Source organism: Polyodon spathula, chromosome 6, assembly GCF_017654505.1.
Source record: "Polyodon spathula isolate WHYD16114869_AA chromosome 6, ASM1765450v1, whole genome shotgun sequence".
In the NCBI taxonomy this organism is placed as follows: domain Eukaryota; kingdom Metazoa; phylum Chordata; class Actinopteri; order Acipenseriformes; family Polyodontidae; genus Polyodon; species Polyodon spathula.
The window spans coordinates 55,872,656-55,891,463 of NC_054539.1; the positions used below are offsets into that span (position 1 = coordinate 55,872,656).

At 36.7% G+C, this 18,808-nt stretch overlaps 1 protein-coding gene across 1 annotated transcript in view; it reads left to right on the forward strand.

Annotated features, from left to right (window-relative positions):
• LOC121317358 (L-gulonolactone oxidase-like) overlaps nt 1-18,808 on the forward strand; it is a 91,002-nt gene that overhangs the window by 26,160 nt on the left and 46,034 nt on the right. The window contains exons 4-7 of the mRNA XM_041253206.1: nt 863-988; nt 1,372-1,466; nt 7,797-7,887; nt 9,589-9,774. Of these exons, the coding sequence (XP_041109140.1) occupies nt 863-988; nt 1,372-1,466; nt 7,797-7,887; nt 9,589-9,774 (498 nt within the window). The remainder of the gene's footprint in view (nt 1-862; nt 989-1,371; nt 1,467-7,796; nt 7,888-9,588; nt 9,775-18,808) is intronic.

Genomic DNA, 18,808 nt, shown 5'->3' on the forward strand with positions numbered 1-18,808 from the left:
GTCTGGTGGCCGCCTCATTTAAAAAACCCTGATTTTACCAATGTTCCACATATGCAATTTGGCATTGAGGCAAATGGCATTTATATGTATTTCTGTAGACATGTTGAGCACTGGTGATGACTCCCTGCAGATTGTGAGACACACTTGCACTCATTCCATCAAAACATTTCCAATGGTGATACATTGGGTCATCTATGCTTTGATTCATCTGCTAATGTGACGTTATTATAATCCATGTTTAACAATCATTTATCTTCGCTATGCTGGCAGAAGTAATTGTATTCACTCATTTATCCATGTGACAGATGCCTTGTCCCATGTTTCCAACTATTGAAGGCTTGAATGCTGATAATAGCTGTCTGTCATCAGTAATAATAGAATTTGTAATATTCCTATTTGTTGAGCATTTTCAATGGAAATGAGCAGAATGACGAATGTGGGAATGCTTATAAAAACCCTGAGATATGCACAAAATACAAAATGATAGATAGACTATATACTCAGACAGTAGTAATATAAGTGCAAAATAACACAAGAACAATTAAACACATTGATTCAGTTCCTCATAGATCACTAATTCCAGAACCAGACAGCCCTTGAAAAATACCAATGTCCCACACATCCACCACGCTCCCATTCCCTTCGTCATGTATCTGTCTCTGCCCAATGGCTTCGGAGCTAAGTTTGAAATGATGACTGCTGATGAAACTGTTGATCCCTTTAGGATTCAAATATGATCACACCATACAGCCTGGTTAAAACAGTACATGTATTCCTATATTCAAGTATAGGACAGTATAAGGATGCAGCAAGCTAAAGTTACTCATCATTGATCTCTTTACTGTTTTTTTTCTGTTTGCAGATCCTGGAACTAGCCAGGCAGCGCAGTAAAAAGGTGAAGGTGGTGGGGGGTGGTCACTCCCCCTCAGACATTGCCTGTACAGAGGACTTCATGATTCGGATGGACAAGATGAATAAGGTTCTCGAGGTAGGAATGTAGTGAAACAAATCTATGAGCTCTGGAAAAAAAAAAAAAAAACAGTGACCTTATAAAGTAGAATTAATTCAGATTTTTACAGATAAATTTTTACTGCAGTACAGTTTTCTATCTTGCTTCTGAGATGCCTTTTCCTTTGTTTTCAAAATCTTTAAAGAAATGTTTGAGAATTTCTGGAGCTATGTTATCCTTAGTGGGACTACCATAATGTACTAGCTGAGCACACCTAGTTCTATCTAAAAGCTTTAGTTGACAAATTTTCCAAAAATCGTCCAGAGAAATCACAAAAAGAAAATAGCTGGTTAGCTGGACAAGTCTTTATGATCATCTCAAAAGCACACTGCTGTTTATGAAAATAATGAACTTGTTTTCAGGTGGACAAAGAGAAGAGGCAGGCTACAGTGGAAGCTGGGATTTTTCTGTGTGACCTGAATGAGGAATTGGCCAGACATGGTTTGGCTATGTCAAAGTAAGCAATGGATATTGGAAGTTGTTCCAAGAACATTTTTCACAGAATGTAATATGTTAATAAAAAAGCATGTTATACAAGGGTGAAATTCTGTTGGTACTCACCAGTACTCAAGCAGCACAGTTCGTGCTGCTTGCATTCTGTTTCCTCATACTGCTTCTCTGTCTCTTAGCTGCTATTGGCCACCATTAAAGTCAGTATAATCACTGTATGTTGATTGGCCAAGCTTTCATTTTGACTAGATTTCATCTTGGTATGCGTCACAAATCTCTGCCCATTTCGCTTTGTGTCAGTGCTGACTGGTTGATCAACGAGAGAAGACTTGAGCAGTGAGATATGAAAACAGCGGCATGGAGTAATTATAATTTTCTTAAAAGGTATATAAGGACCTTTTTATTTTATTATGTTACATGTTCCCATGTGTTGCTACAACCATTTAAGTAAGGTGGGTATATTCTTTGAATTATTATTTATTTATTTTTTACATCTTGACCCCTTTTTTTCACTTTTAAATTGTAGTGTTCTCTGGCTGTTTCTATTATAGCTCGAAGATGGCCTCTCATGTATTTCTGAGAACTACATTTCCCATCATCCTCCTGCTCACTGGTAAATCCATCCCAGTTACATATTTGAGCAGGAGCATGATGGGGAATGTAGTTTGAGTGGTCCATGTGAAGCCATCTTGGAAGCAGTGGAATGCAATTTAAAAGTTTTAAAAAGTGGTCAAAATGTAAAAAAAAATAAAATTAAATTAAAACAACACACACTCACCTTACTTAAACAGTTGTAACAACACATGGGAACATTTAACATAATAAAATAAAAAGGTCCTTATATACCCTTTAAGTTTGGAGAAAGTTTGGAGAGTTTCATACATGGTTACATGACTGGAATGTAATGAAGAAGGTTGTTCAGCTCCAGTACGTAGGTTTCGCCAGAAAAGCTCAATGCAAGTTCAGAACCCAGAGCTACCCGAATGCTTATGTGAACACCATAGTAAAGGAAAGCAATTAAAATGATATTTGGAGATGTGATTGTGAAAAAAAAGTATATTATTATTATTATTATTATTATTATTTAATATAATTATTTCACTGCCTGAATATTTCAATGGAAGTTATATCATATATATATATATATATATATATATATATATATATATATATTATATTATATCAGACTTGTAGGACTCGAGTATGTGTCTTAACATCCTGAGCTCAGACACTTAATATGTTTTATTACCACTTAATTACCATTTACATGGAAAAAACTGTTGTCCTTTAGCACCTATACGGTGGAATCTTTTAACCCACTTGCAACGTTACACTGTACGCATTTTAAACAGTACACTGTTACCAATGTCACCGACTACGAGCTGATTCTGATATTATAGTGTGTGTGTGTGTGGTATATATATATATATATATATATATATATATATATATATATATATATATATATATATATATATATATATATACATACACACACACACACAGTATATATTAGGGCTGTCATTCCATTACAATTTTTGATTGTTTCATTGATGGTCATTATTTGATTAATCCGTAATTGATTGCTGGCCTCCTTATGCTTGTACTAGATTATCAGGCCCAAAGGCTGGGGCCACAATATAACACCTCTTTGTGGCCTACAACTGGCTTATAAAATGCTACTTCTAGAAAACAAAATATTTTTTGTCACAGAACAGTTGCAATAAGCCTTTCATAAGAAATTATAGTTATCTGCTCATCTTCAGTTCTTTCCTGAAATAGTTTTGTAAACTGACTTGTTATTTTGGGCGTGTGGACGAGGGCTCTTCCCCTTACTTCCTTCCTAGCATTAACATCTGCTAATCCTCTTTACACCCCAACCCCCCGTTCTCTCCTCTAGATTCCCCTTGGGGGAAGTATCAGTTGCTTCTGCCAAGGCGGCTTGCCGTGAGCCAAGGGGAATCTCCTCACTCTTCTCTGTTACAAGCGCTTATCTTGCATTATCACTTCCCGAGGTCTCTTCCTCAAGCAGCCCTCAATCATGTCCAGTGAATTCAATGGGGGAAAAAATAATCTTCAGCTAAAATTGATACAGATTTCCCAATGGAACTAATGTTAATGTCCAGCCAAGTTCTAAGTACAGTACAATGATACAGAAAAGAACGGCCAATGAAAATCAAATGAATCTTTTCTATTAAAAGCTGCCTATATCTTGAGTTCTGTTTTGATGAAACCCGTTTGTTTTAAGATGCTGCTATATATGCTGGGGGTGTAGACGATGGTTACTTAATTGTTCCTGGTACTGATACATGTGCTGGTAGGGACTACAGTATGCTCCTGGAATAGGGTAGCTAAGGAAATACAATAGAATAGGTGGAATTGTTTCTAAAAATATCTTGGTTTAGTGTTTTATCCATTATACAGTTACTGTAGACATTGACCTTTATTTCACCCAGTGTCTGTTCAGAACATTCTGTTCCATGCAAGTTTTAAAACAATCCTACTGCTCTTCATTAATCAAATTAAAAAATGAAATTAAAACACAAGCACACAACAGTGATTCAGTTCAAATCGTTCTATAAAATATGGAGCACTTCATGTTTGCAAACAACAATCTATCTCAGGATTAATCTTTTCAATTAACCTTGTGGGAATGCTGGCTGTGTTTCTCTGGAATGATTTTGTTGACTTTCAGGAGATTAGTTACAGTGGTTTGTAGTTAGCATCTTCTTAACAACGTGTGGGAAACTGAAAGCCGGTTTTAAGGATACTGTGTTTGGATCAGACAATGGACTGTATGTCATATTTTATCTTCCTTCTTGAATTTTAAACTACTTATCAGCAGCAACTAAAACAATATAATAATAATAATAATAATAATAATAAATAATAATAATAATATATGTCTATAATAATATAATAATTATTTTATACAGATATGTCATATATGTATTATTATTATTATTATTATTATACAACAGAGAACAAGAAAATGATATACAAAAATGAGAATGCAATATTTGAATGGTAGAATAGATATCTGAATTGGCCAAAGTGTCACTGAAAGTTTTTACTCAGTAAAACTAATTAAATTCTGCATGATGAATGATTGTGCACTATGGTCAGAGAATACCATTTTTACCTGGGCAGGAGCAAAACTACTGGTATTTAAACCTCTGCAAAACTCTCTGGAAATCTTTCTTTGAAATTCATCCTTTTTTATGTTCCATTAGAATCCATCACTCAGTACTGAAATACCTCCAGTGTTTTATAGATGTGGTCAGGAAATTTATAGAAATCATTCAATACTCTGCAAAGTTCCTCCTTCAGAGTGTCCTTCAATAAAAAAGAGCATGTCTGTAAATTCTCAGGTCTTTATGACTTTTTTGCCGCAGCATACAATCTGTTGGTTCCTGGCGACGGCAACGGTTCAGACTGGTGTTTTAGATCTGAAGGATGTAAAGCGCCGATCTCTATTTAAAGCAATACTCCAATTAAAAAATAATCAGGACAGAAAGTAAAATAGTCTTCCTTTTTTAAAATGGAACACATTAAACAATGTGCCTTTATTTCCACAATAAACTGCAGAGGAAAGACCTTCTGATTGGGAGTTGAGCCTTTCTGGTTTTGATTCTTAGTCAAGTCATTATATTACCATTTGTAGCTCTGTCTCCATTTCCAGTGAAAACAGTTGATTGTTAATATGCCTAGGTTATTCTTAACAGTTTTAATTCATTATTGACACTTGTTTTAATTTAAGGTATTATAAAACATTTGTAACTTGAATTTGGTGCTAGAGGAAGGAAATGGGTTATAGCAATAGAGTTTGGGAGCTGCTGGTATAACTACTACAGTGCTATATTTGCCTATTTTAAAGTGGCACAGAAATATTGTTTTTACCTTATGCCTTTAAACCCACTCCAAAATCAATATTTAATTTTACCGTCCCATGTGATCAATCCTCTCTGCTTAAATGGGATACAACTCTGGGGGACGGTTCTTCCCAATGCTATTCATTATGTTTAATTGGGACGTCACTTATTTTAATCAGGATACAATATTTTCAAATGTTGAATGGAGATTTTCAGAGCAAGACAGGTTAACGTAGCACAGTGCAGTGAGTATATGATTATGCTTTGACTTGCATAAATTGCATAAAACAGGAGTCTTGTGGTGCCTCGCCTTTCATTTTGTGTATTAATAAAAAACTGTGATTCATTTTGTTTAGAAATAAAAAATAAAAAAAATGGACTTGTATTTTAAAGTATGTATTTAACATTTAACATTTAATCATAATGGGATGTGATTTAATTATTTTCCTTATGTATAAACAAAAAAGTGTGGCTAAGGTCGTCTCAAATGCTTCTCGTTTGAGACAGCCATAATTCAGAATATTTTTACTTCTCTCGAGGCATCCCAATAAAGTGGTGCCAACTGTAATAACTGTGTAATGGTGTCTACTGTGAAAAAATGGAAAATGGCCAAGTGAACATCTTGTTTTGTGATTACATGGTAACACTGTTGCAGCTGCTATTTCCAAGTACACACTTATTCCATCTATAGTTACTATGTAGGATCATGAAGCATTCCAAGTTTTAACATGATTAATTATGGTTATTACAGTGCTTTACCATGTTCACATGTTCTTTACCATGTTTTCACTGTGTGTTTACTCAGTCGATTGCTTTCTAACTCGAAAGCTTTGTATAGTGTATATAGTGTAGAGAACAGCCAGAGCTGAACCATCTTCAAGATCCTTCCTCTTTTTCAGCTAAGGAAGTCGGTTGTTGCCTTTTTAATAGAAGGCAATCTTCTGATCTTCGGATTTGACAAATGTCAAAATACTGTATGTAATCAACAGACTTACATGGGCCATTAAAATGAAGGCTGACTCATTAACTTTTCTTTACATTGGCATCTCTATATTCCATTATTTCTCAATGGGGGGGGCAGCCAATCCTCACTTCTCTTGAAAAACAAGGGGCTTTGGTTTGCCTTTTGTGATTTAGCTGTCAGAAGATACCATGGGTTCTTTCTTTACATTCCCAAGGATTTTGTTTCTGATTACTTCAGGGAAGAATAAATGTTCCCCTATCACTTTGGGTTCACTGCTCATGTCAGCTTAAACATTCTATAACACCGTGTTTTTTGTTCCTGGGTAGTAAGTGTTATTTCCTAATTGCTTATGCCTCAAAAGTATAGAAAATGGCTATTATTCCCCACAAACTTTGCTTTTGTGACCAGGACAGTGATATTTCAAAATATCACTATTTCCAATGGGAAAACGGGCAAATGTGTGTCTTTTCGTTAATATAAAGTCAGAAAAAAACAACATATGAATCCAAATTAACATGTATTTATACTAAAGTAATACAAAAATGACTACAAAAGATTTAGAAGTGAGTAGTTTTTCGAGATTTACGATTATACTGTAAATTTAAGATAAGCCATTTTCTATACTTTTGAGGCATAAGCAATTAGGAAATAACACTTACTACCCAGGAACAAAAATTGTGTTACGTAGTGTAATCAGTCTTCTCCAATATAGAGCAGCAGTTAGACAAACATACCAAAAAATACCAGGGACTACCAAAAGATCTGGGAGTGACAAGCTAAGACTTCAAACAGGGACATACGGAGTAAGATGGTCACTCAAAACAGAAGGGCCGAGGTTACAAATAGCCTTATAAACTGAAAGCAAAAACTTTAAAACCAATACAAACTTAACCGGGAGCCAATACAGAAACCTATGAACTGGAATAATCTGATAACTAGCTTTCCTGAAATTCACTATTCCAGCTGCAGAGTTCTCTATCAAGCTAATACTGAGGCATTTGATAGAACAGCAAACAATGAGTCACAGTGGAAGATAGGTTGAGCGAACTAGTTGAGGGAACTAACTTACTTTAGCCTAGAGCAAAGAAGAATTAGGGGGGACTTTATTAAAGTTTCAAAGCTTAAAAGGATTTGACAAAGCACAGAAACCAGATCCACAGTACACAGTTGTAAATGAAGTGGAGACAGACTTCACAGCAGAGGGTAGGAGACTTTACCTTATACAGAAAGTGGTGAGAGTATGGAATGGGTTATCTAGTCATGGTGTAGATGCTGAATAACTAGGATCCTTTAACGATCCGATTTGACAAGGTTTTGAGATCTGCCAGCTTCTATGAGCACACAAGTGGCATTCTCTCATTCCTTAATTTTCTTATGTTCTTATGTTAAGTTATGAGAGACCAATAAGCAGGATCTCAGTTTTAGCTGTATTAGATTTGCGGTAGCTCAGCAGAATCAGTAATGCAATTTTCTAACTTTGCTCCTCTCTCTGATTTTCCAGTTTAGGTGCAGTAGCAGAGGTGGCTGCTGCTGGGGTTATTGGGACTGGCACTCACAACACAGGGATAGAACATGGAATTCTGCCCACACAGGTTTGTGTGACTATCCTAGGACCTCAGGGCCTACCCCTCTGCAAAGCAGCAGCTGGCAATATATCTACTTATCTTGTACATCTGTATATAAGACAAGCTGTGCATTTCACAAACTCTTTCTGACAACTGTATTTTACATGGTTAACTCTGGATTCCTCCCAGATGTACTGAATATACAAAGTCCTGGTTTTATCTAACCAGGCTTCATGCCAAGGAAAACAGAACAGGTGCCTACTCAGCAGAGAATTCACCAATACGTTCCATTATTTTAGGACAGGTGGTGGTGCGTAAACTCTGTGCTGGGTTTGCTAGATAGAAGCCAATGGGAATTTATAGTCTTGCAAATTGCAGAGATAAACAGCATCCATCTTGTATCAAGTAATTGATTTAAGCATGTGACTAGGCACACTAGTTGATAAACATGTGCAAACATGAGGGTACCATCTGGGCAAAGGAAATTAACCTTAATAACTTCTGCAGAAAATGATACATTTAGGTTTGTTGAGCATCCTTAACGCCACCCTTAGGAACTGCCACAACAAGACATCCTGAATATAAAGCAGTTTACATCAGCATAGATTAGAATAATTTTTAGATTCTGTTTAAAACTTGTGGTTGCCTTCAAAACTGCTCTTCAGTTCCTGGTTGGACAAAAACAGCATATACTGTATGGTCCTTGCAATACGCCATACAGCCGTATCAAGAACCACAAAATAGTTAAAGTACAGTATAATCCCTTAGAAAAGTTCATGGTATTTTTCCAGTTTTACTAGGCTTTTCCCATGGCTATACTATGCATTACCATAGTTTACCCTGGTTTGCCATGTTTATCAATATGTTTTACCATACCTTGCTATTATATACAATGCTTACCTGTGCCTTTACTATTCTTTATTACACTACTATGCTTTTATTATAAGTAAAGTTAAGAAAATAAGAAAGTTACAAACAAGAGGATGTCATTAGGCCCATCTTGCTCATTTGGTTGTTAGTAGCTTATTGATCCCAGAATCTCATCAAGCAGCTTCTTGAAGGATCCCGGGGTGTCAGCTTCAACAACATTATTGGAGAGTTGGTTCCAGATTCCCATGATTCTCTGTGTAATAAAGTGCCTCCTATTTTCTGTTCTGAATGCCCCTTTATCTAATCTCCATTGGTGACCCCTGGTCCTTGTTTCTTTTTTCACACTGAAAAAGTCCCTTGAGTCGACATTGTCAATGCCTTTTAGAATTTTGAATGCTTGAATCAGATCACTGCGTAGTCTTCTTTGTTCAAGACTGAATAGATTCAATTCTTTTAGTCTGTCTGCATATGACATGCCTTTTAAACCCGGAATAATTTTGGTCACTCTTCTTTGTATTCTTTCTAGAGCAGCAATATCCTTTTTGTAGAAAGGTGACTAGAACTGAACACAATATTCTAGATGAGGTCTTACTAATGCATTGTAAAGTTTCAACATTACTTCCCTTGATTTAAATTCAACAGTTTTCACTATATATCCAAGCATCTTGTTAGCCTTTTTTACAGCTTCCCCACATTGTTTAGATGAAGACATTTCTGAGTCAACAAACTCCTAGGTCTTTTTTATAGATTTAACAAGTTTGCTTACTATACCAGAATCCTGACTGCAATACAGTATACCCACTCTGTACAATAATAACTCAACAACTGCAGATCAAAGCTCTTGTGTCTGTTCACCAGGTGGTGGCTCTGACTCTGATGACAGCAGGTGGAGAGATCCTGAAGTGCTCCGACTCTCTGAATGAGGAGATCTTTCAAGCAGCCAGACTCCACCTGGGCTCCCTCGGAGTCATCCTGAGCCTCACTATCCAGTGCGTGCCAGCCTTCCGACTGCACGAGCTGCAGTTCCCATCCACACTCACAGAGGTAATCTTCTGTCAGTCAATGCAATGCATGACATGATTTAGACTGCTCAGAGGCGAAGGCATTGATATACCGGAAGCAATTTATTTGCATGCATTCTTTTTTATCCCTTTTTTGTAGCTGGTATTTTGAGATGTGTAGATAAAAGCCGAGTTCATGGATTTGTTTTTTTGGTGTTTTTTTTTTATTTTTATTTATGTACTTATGGAGAACCAGTGAGCCCCCCTGTGGTTGGTGAGAGTGTTGTTTGTAGCCAGCCTCATTATGAAGTGAACTCAGCTCTCAATGTGAAGTATTCTGTTTATATAACTAATGCAAGATATGGAATTAAAGTAAACTATGGCAGTCTGTAGCAGTACCATCTTCCTGTATAGGGACACTTATGTTTTATTTGTTCTAAATGCAATGTTTGCTGGTTTTGCGAGGGCATTGGAAACAAAGTTTTCAATTAGATCAATCAGCTACTAGCAACCAGAAGAGCACTGATAAGCTCACCTTGGTCTATCTTCTAATAAGGTCCTGTATTTCCATAAAGAAGTCAGTTTAATGTATGACATGGCGTAGACTTGACTTGTACTATTTATAATATTAACATTAGGCATGGTCTGACCTATTTCATTGTTTTTCTATACTATTGCACAGGTGATGGCATTGATAAGCCACTAACTATATATGTGCATCCATTTTTGTTTTGTAACTGGTATTTTGAGATTAAAGCTGGGTTTATGATTTTGTTTTGATATTTTTAAAAATAATTTAAAGCCTTTAAGTCTTTCAATGAGATATTAGAGCTGTTTGCATGTATCTAGCCAGTGGCTTTTCTTTGTTGAAGTTTTAATGCATAGATTCATTACGCAGGTAGTTGCAAGTAGAAAGTGAAGGGCTGGTGCCAAGGTAAGCATGGCAATAACTCCTGCAGTGTAAATAGAAACCTAAGGGCTTGTGCCAAGGCAAGCTTGGCTCTAAGTCCTGCAATGTTCCACACCCACCGTTGGAGATTGCTTCTGAGCCCACCTTTTCCTATGCCTTCATGCTATGCAGGTCTATGTCTCAGAACTTAAACAATAAGCAGCTTCAAATTACTTTTTATTCATTTGTCACTTTTCCTTTTTTTTTTCTTTTTTTTGTAATTAGAGTGGTGTGATCTGTTAATCCAGTATCCAGATCCAAAGCAAGTCCATATAAAGACAGTTACAGAAAAATGGAAAATTACTCAATACTGGAGCAACAACCCCCCCCCCCCCCCCCAAAAAAAAAAAAAAAAAAAAAAAACCATTCATTCAGAATATTTTCTATTAGATCAGAGCTTCTCAAACCCTGTCCTCAGGACACCCAGTGTCTTCTGGTTTTCATTCCAATTGAGCTCTCAATTACTTAATGGAACTAATACATAAACAAAATACATATTCTTAGCGTTTAAAAATAAATCTGCAACTTTAAAAGCTGAGGACATTTAAAAAGGTCTAATTAAGTAAGTTATTAGTTCAAATAAGGGGTCAGTTAAGTAATTGAGAACTCAGTTGGAAGGAAACCCAGAAGACACTGGGGGTCCCCAGGACTGGGTTTGAGAAGCCCTGTATTAGATGAACAAATATATACAATCTCATGTGAAGCTGTTTGCTCTTTAAAGAATAGCTTGGTCTGAAATACCACAGTTATCCATCGCAAATGTTTGAGTTAGAATTACCTTTTTATATCATACCATACCAATTTAATTTATACAGCGTTTTGAATTTAGATTTTAAAATACAGACAGACTCAACATTCTGGATACAATTTGAAGGAGCTCAAAAAATAAAAGCCCTTGCACGATAGGTTTTTAATTGAGTTTGTGGAATTATAAATGTTGGTATTACGATTTATACCGTAAGTTACTCCAGGCATAATACATTGTGAATATTTTATACATAATCTGTGAAGTATTATGATCCGGATGGCTGCAGGGGTGGCGTCAGACCGGGGAAATTAAACCACAACAAGGAATGGCGGGGCAAAACCGAGACACTACGGCACTCAGTGATTTTATTAAACAACAAAACAAAAGATTTAAACAAAACAAAAGTAACAAACTGAAGGGCACGTGGGCCAAAACAAATAGATATACAAATAATAACTATAGCAAGTATCGTGCTGGGTTTTGAGCCATCACACCATGCAATTTATTGTTTTCTTTGTAATTATTATTTTACCTCCTTTCTCTAGGACTTGTTCTCCACTCCTTGAACTGTGCAGCCAAACTGCAGGTGTTTTTATTATGGCTGAGGGGTTAACTAGCTATTAATTATGTTATTACCCCTCGGACCATAGTCTGCATGAGTTTAATAAGGATGCATGACTGTCAGCTAATTAAATACTCAGTAGCTGATCAGTCACGCGTCTTCACGATGTATTCTAAAACAAATAAGAGTGGATGGCACCTGGCTCATCCTGCCAAGCAATACATAATACAGGCTTTATAAACACATAAATCATAATACAATAAATTATAATAAAATAGCACACAAATATACATAGGGGCAAGGCTTCCCATCACAAGTATATATCAGTTGTTAATAGGGTATTCACCACTGTGCAATGATTCCCTTTTCCAAAACAGCAGTCAGTCTTTTTATTACCCTGTAGATATGTACTAGATAGCACTTAGCATATTGGTAGACATATAAACACATCAATAGAAAGATAAATAAGGTGTAATTTGAATGGAATGTGTTTCAGTTTTATTATAATCCAATAGTCAGAAATTATCTCTAGATCTTGTACCTTTAATATTCTGCCGACAGCATCATTCGTCCCATGGGAAGACCAAGGTCACAGATAGGCACGTTTGCGGCACGTAGCTCAAACTCAGTGACTGTGATCAGGAATGTATCACTCTGTTGAAATCATGCTCCTGTTGGCCGACTATGTTCTGACTGAGATGGAAACCACCCCCATGTCACAACTTATGTTCTTCATCAAACAGTACATAAATAGATCCTTTATAAGCTTTTAAAAGGTGGACTCAGACCCTGGAAGGCAGAAAGAAAGGGATGGGGCAGTTTCACCAAGCCAAGTGAAGCAGGACACATTTTGATTATTTTGACAGTTTGCACAGTAGTGATTTGGCATCTCAGTTTATTTAATTGGATGGTAAGGCCAGAGCTTGACAGGAACCGCAAACCATACGGTTCAAAGACGAACATCTTACCATTCAATTAACGAGCATGCTTTTGGTTCCTGCAGCGTGACTCTTTATGAAAGTTAACTTTAATTTGACTTTCTCACCAGTGCCAGTTTCTAGATTGTAGCAAAGATACAAAATGTAATGATAGCTGCACATTCTCATCTATAAAGTTATATTAAAGTTGTTCTTTCAAGTGCAATTTAACGTGCCGCTATGAAAAGCGTTTTTGGAAACAAGCCTGTAGGCTTATAGTGTTGCACATAGTGTCTCACTAGTCAACAGGTCTTGCTCCAGCATGCAACTGATTTTGCAGGAAGCTGCAGACAGATGACCTCTGAAACTCTTAAAGTGGGGAACTGTGTGGTATCCTTTAGATGGTCTGTATTTGTCAGCAGGGTTCAGGTGCAGGCTCTATTAGGCCAAAGAAGACACAGTCATGTGCAGTTCCAGGAAGATAAACATATTGGCTTCATAATGATTTCCAAGTACATGTTACTTGGTTCCCAAAAAAGACTGACTGCACTCACAAGTAGGGGGTGCTGTCTCCCTAGTCCCTATTAGGTCTGCTTACATAATGTACAACCTCTCTAACTCTCAACTGGTTCTGGTCCAAACCCTTAGCTGGGGCAGGTTTAAAGATTGTATGCTTCTAAAAGGTACAGTGCAAACATATGGAAAATAAATCTACACAGGACACTGAAAATTCGTTGTCATATCAAACATCACCTAGCAAGGTATTTAAACTAGAAACTGGGGAGGATAGAGAGTCTAAAGAGCCACGTAATATTCAGGTTAAGTATCCTGCCATTCCCGCTACCCACTGAGTAAACACAGAGGTGTGTGCTACAGTAACCTTCGTCAAATTCCTATTACCCCTGCTCAGTCACATGCTCTGGAGTGAACCAATTCACGCCTAGGTTTACTTAATGTCAGGTCTAATAAGGCTTCGTTAATTAGTGATTTTATTCAGGATTACAGGATTAATATTCTCTCTTTAATTGAAATTTGGCTTGAACCGTTTCCCGGATTGAGACTTCTCCACCTAACTATTCCTTTTTTCCAGAAAGATCGCACTGTGGACTTGCTACTGTTTTCTGTAGTGAACTTAGAATCAAACAAGAAACTGCTGAAGGCTATTCATCTTTTGAAGTTTTAACCTTGACATTAAAAACAGTCCATCACCTGTTCATATTGTAATTATTTATCAACCACATAAGTCAAACCCACTATTTCTGACTGAATTTGGGGATCTGCTGTCTATATTGACAGTCAAATATGATAGGATTCTTTTATTCTGCGATTTTAATGTTCATGTTGACATTGATTCTGATTCTAACCCCTTTTTTGAGGCTACTGGATTTCTTAGATTATATCGTGCATGTCAAAGGTCCTATGTATAATTGTGGTCATACTTTAGATCCAGTAATTTCTCATGGTTTAGCTGTTAAGAACGTCATAACCCTATATCTTACTATTTCTGATCATCTTGCCATTCTTTTTGAGGTGAATCTGGTAGTATCTACAAAGGGGATTGTGGATCGTACATTTAAAACCTGGGTAATTAATTCATTAAGTGCTGTTAAGATTTCTGATGTCTTGAGCTCATTACCACTCTGAGTCCTTTTCATTAGATGAGTTGGTTAATACCTACACAACCACCACCTTGACTGGTATCTTAGATATTGTAGCGCCAATCAAAACTCGTAGAGTTAGAGTTAAAACAGCTCACCGTGTTTTAACAATACAACTCTTAAGATTAAACATGAGGGTCTAGAACTAGAACAAAGACGGCTGGAATCTAAACTGCACATTCATTACATCGCACGGAAGGGCCAGCTGGTTAATTATAGGAAGGCTCTGGCATTGGCTAGAACATCATATTATTCTAATGTAATTAAAACAAATAAAAATAATTCTAGATTTCTTTTTGCTACCCTAGATAGATTCATTAACCCTTCATCTAATAGTCCTACCCTTGACATTGGCTCCTCTCACAGCTGCAATGAGTTCTTACATTTCTTTAAAAATAAAATACTAGACATCAGAAATGAGATTCCAGAAACCTTCTATTAAGGAGGACTCCAGCACAATTTTACTAATTACACCAATTAAAGCTACTATGGGGGCATTTTCTTTGATTACCTTGCAGGAACTGACAGAGCTAGTTCTACATGAAAGTTACTACATGCTCTCTTGATCCTATTCCTACAAAACTATTAAAATATGTTATTGGTGTTAATACCCACATTTTAAAAGTTATAAATGGTTCCCTTTCCTCCGGTATAGTTCCCTCAGCTCTTAAGGTCGCTGTGGTAAAGCCTGTGCTTAAGAAACACAATTTGGACCCTAAAGTCCTCAATAACAATAAGCCTATATCTCCAACCTACTATTTTTAGATAAGGTTCTAGAGAGAGTTGTTGCAATTCAATTACAAAAATTTCTAACTCTTAATGGTATGTTTGAGAAGTTTCAATCTGATTTTCGTGCTGCACACAGCGACAAGAAGCCCTTGTCAGAGTTGTGAATGATCTGCTGATAAGCTCTGACTCTGGCTTTCCATCAGTAATAATTCTTCTAGATCAAAGTGCTGTCTTTGATACTGTAGACAATTCCATCTGACTGAATCGTCTTGAAAACACAGTGGGACTGTCTAGCCTTGTCCTACCCTGGTGAAAATCTTATCTTTCTGATAGGTTTCAGTTTGTCTCTACTGGGGAGGTAAAATCGGCATCATTGGAAGTTGTCTGTGGTGTTCCACAGGGCTCCATACTAGGTCCATTGTTGTTTTCATTATATATGCTACCGTTAGGTGACATTATCAGCAGACACAACGTGAACTTCTCATGTCTATGCTGATGATACCCAGCTGTATTTGTCCCTAAAGCCAGGAATGTCTTCTGCCTGGGTGTTGTTAGCTACTTGCCTTAAAAGTATCAAGCATTTGATGTCACAGAATTGTCTAATGTTGAATTCAGATAAAAGAGAGGTTATGCTAGTGGGATCACAGAACCAACTAAAAGGAAATGTGGGATTACATGAGCTCTGAGCTCACAGGATGCAGGGCTGCAGGTTATTCCTAGGGTCAGCAAAAGCAATACAGGAGGTAGGGCTTTTTCTTGTAGAGATCCTAAATTATGGAATGCTCTGCCTTTGTTTGTCAGGGAAGCTGGTGACATTACAGTTTTCAAGTCAAGACAAAAACTGCACTTTTATAAAATGGATTTCTTATCTTAGTGGGTTTTAATGTAACTGTAACTAATTATGTATTACCATATGTGTATACTGTTATTTAAATATGTTACTTCAATGGTGTAATTGTGGCAGTTGTATGTGTGACCTGTTATACAAATATATTGTGGTTTGTTCTTTTTTTTCTGCTATGTACTGTATAGTGCTTTGTGCTTTTTTTTTTTTTTTTTTTTTTAATAAAAAGCACTATATGAATGCAATCAATCAATAAATAAATATGATATACTGGGTGGCATCTTTAAGCTGTTGGTATAGCTGTTTCTTTCATAAGTGACAGTACAGGCTTTTTCTCCCAGTAAAATGTACACAATAGTTTTGTTGCTTACTGTTCTTTCCCCCATACTAATAGCAAACATTCCATTCATCATAGTTTATCATGGTTTTCGACATGCTGTACCATACCTTGTTGTCCTTTACCATATCTCTGTGCTTTACTGCTCTATCCTTTGCTTTAACCATCACAGTAATGGAGTGATTACATTACCTACTTAGGTAAAATATAGAACCAGCACCTTTACTCAAAGTGTGCTGTACAGTAAAGTGGAGACATGCAGGTCTGCAGTGAAGCAAATGGAGCTGGTGTTCTTTAATTGCACAATGAAACTGATTCACTATCTCGCTATCTGCTTAGTTAGCTCAGATTTCCATTGGTTGATTTAATGAGAAATTACACCTTCCATTTGGCACAGCACAATCACAAGTGATTCTGATCAGGCCATTTATCCCATTCAAAACTAATCAAACAGATTTTAGCATATGCTTATCCTTAAGTTCAGTGGAGTCATATAACCGTGTCCGCGGTGTTAAAAGCAGCATTATACAGCTGCACCAGGTTATTAATCTCCCTCAATACAAGTGCGATTCAGTTGTTCTGGGTGCATTCTTATGTTCACTTTCAGCAGAAATGGAGCAGTGAATTTAGTTAGGAGTCAGTGAAAGAGGGTGCCTCTATTTTCTTATTCACTGAAGTATCACTTTTACAAAAGGGCATTTAAATGCCATTCCAGTTTAAAAAGCTGTTTCAGGCTCATCAAGACCTTGTACAGCATTCTAGGTCAAGACAAGATGTTGCATAAAGTAGGCCTTTGGTATACATGTGTAATGTTGTCTGCATTTCATTTTACAGATTTGTCCATGCAATATTTATTATTAATCCAGTTATCTTTTGATAGCTTGTGATTTTGTATGCTACCCAGGTTTTTAGTAAACCATTGATGACCATGATTGTCTCAAGGACTGGTTGTCATCAGAGCAATCAAGTACCAAAGGTTGACTTGCACTCCAGCGTAATGCTGATACATTTATTCATAAGGACATGGATATCTAGCGTGTCCATAATGTAACAAATTTGTAAGATGGCGGAGACTAGAAAACGATTGCTGTAACCCTGCAACTGTCGCTGGTAAACACAGACAAAGTTAAATTACGTTTTCAACTTCTTTAAAAAGTACCGTTCTACTGTATACACTCGCGTCAAAGATATTTCATAAATTATCTTTGCTGACATCTAATGCATTCCAACTACTAACCGACTCTCATGCAATGTCTACAATGTCCCGCCTGTGTTGTGATAGTCATCGCTGATTGGTCTATTATGGTTTGCATTCCAAAGCGTAAAAAGGTGCAGTTTACTGCATACACTGCTCATAAGATTCACAAAAACTAGCAAGATTTACCCTTGCACCTGTAGGTAAACAGCACCCCTAGCTCCCAAGCCCTAGGTGACCATGTTAATTGTTCATGGTTATACTGTGATTTAAACATTGTTTGTTTGTTTTTCTTAAGCTTTCTTAAGACTTGATCAAGAAAGTTTTGCAACACATTTTGATATGGTATGAAAATGTAGGCGTTAAATGGAGGTAGATTTACTGGCTGAGTGTCATGCTTTTTGATGAGATTGCTGATTCTACTCATAGATGTGCGATTACGCAGTACAGGAGGTAGAGTACATATATCCCTAGGTCTGAAGGACATCTTTACTTTTAGATTGCATTAAGATGTTTGTGCAGTAAAACTACTGTGAACCCCTTGATATCAGCGATTTGAGCAAACTTTAAGAACATCAAAATATATTAGTAATATTGTACAACTGCTTTATTGCATAGTATATATGCAATTAACAGCCATTTAGGTGATTGGTTTTCCACTTCCCCTTTTTAAGCTGTGTTAAAAAAAAAAAATCGAACTGTTAAATTACATAAGTAATACCGATTCATAAAAGCACTGTGAAAAGCAGGTCACCTGAAAGCCAACAGCCCTCCCACTTTACAGCAGCATTAATAAATGGTTTAATAGCTTTTGCTATTAGGATGGCCAGGTTCAATTTGAACTAGGGTTGTTTTAAGTTTTAATACAACTAAAGATGATGGTTATCAAAGCAGCCTGGTCATTAATCTATGGAGAGTTAATGATCATAGACTGCCAGGTCATTACTACATGCCACTTATCATTCAGTCAGATTTTTTAAGTAAAGTACAGTACACTTCCTTAGAGACACTTGATTTAGTGCAGCGTCAGAGATGAAATTTAACTCGCCATTTCTTAATGTATCTCCTCAGGGAATGTTATCTTGTTGGGGTCATTGATTCACCCCGCTTCCACCCACCAGGTTAATTACAGCTGTCT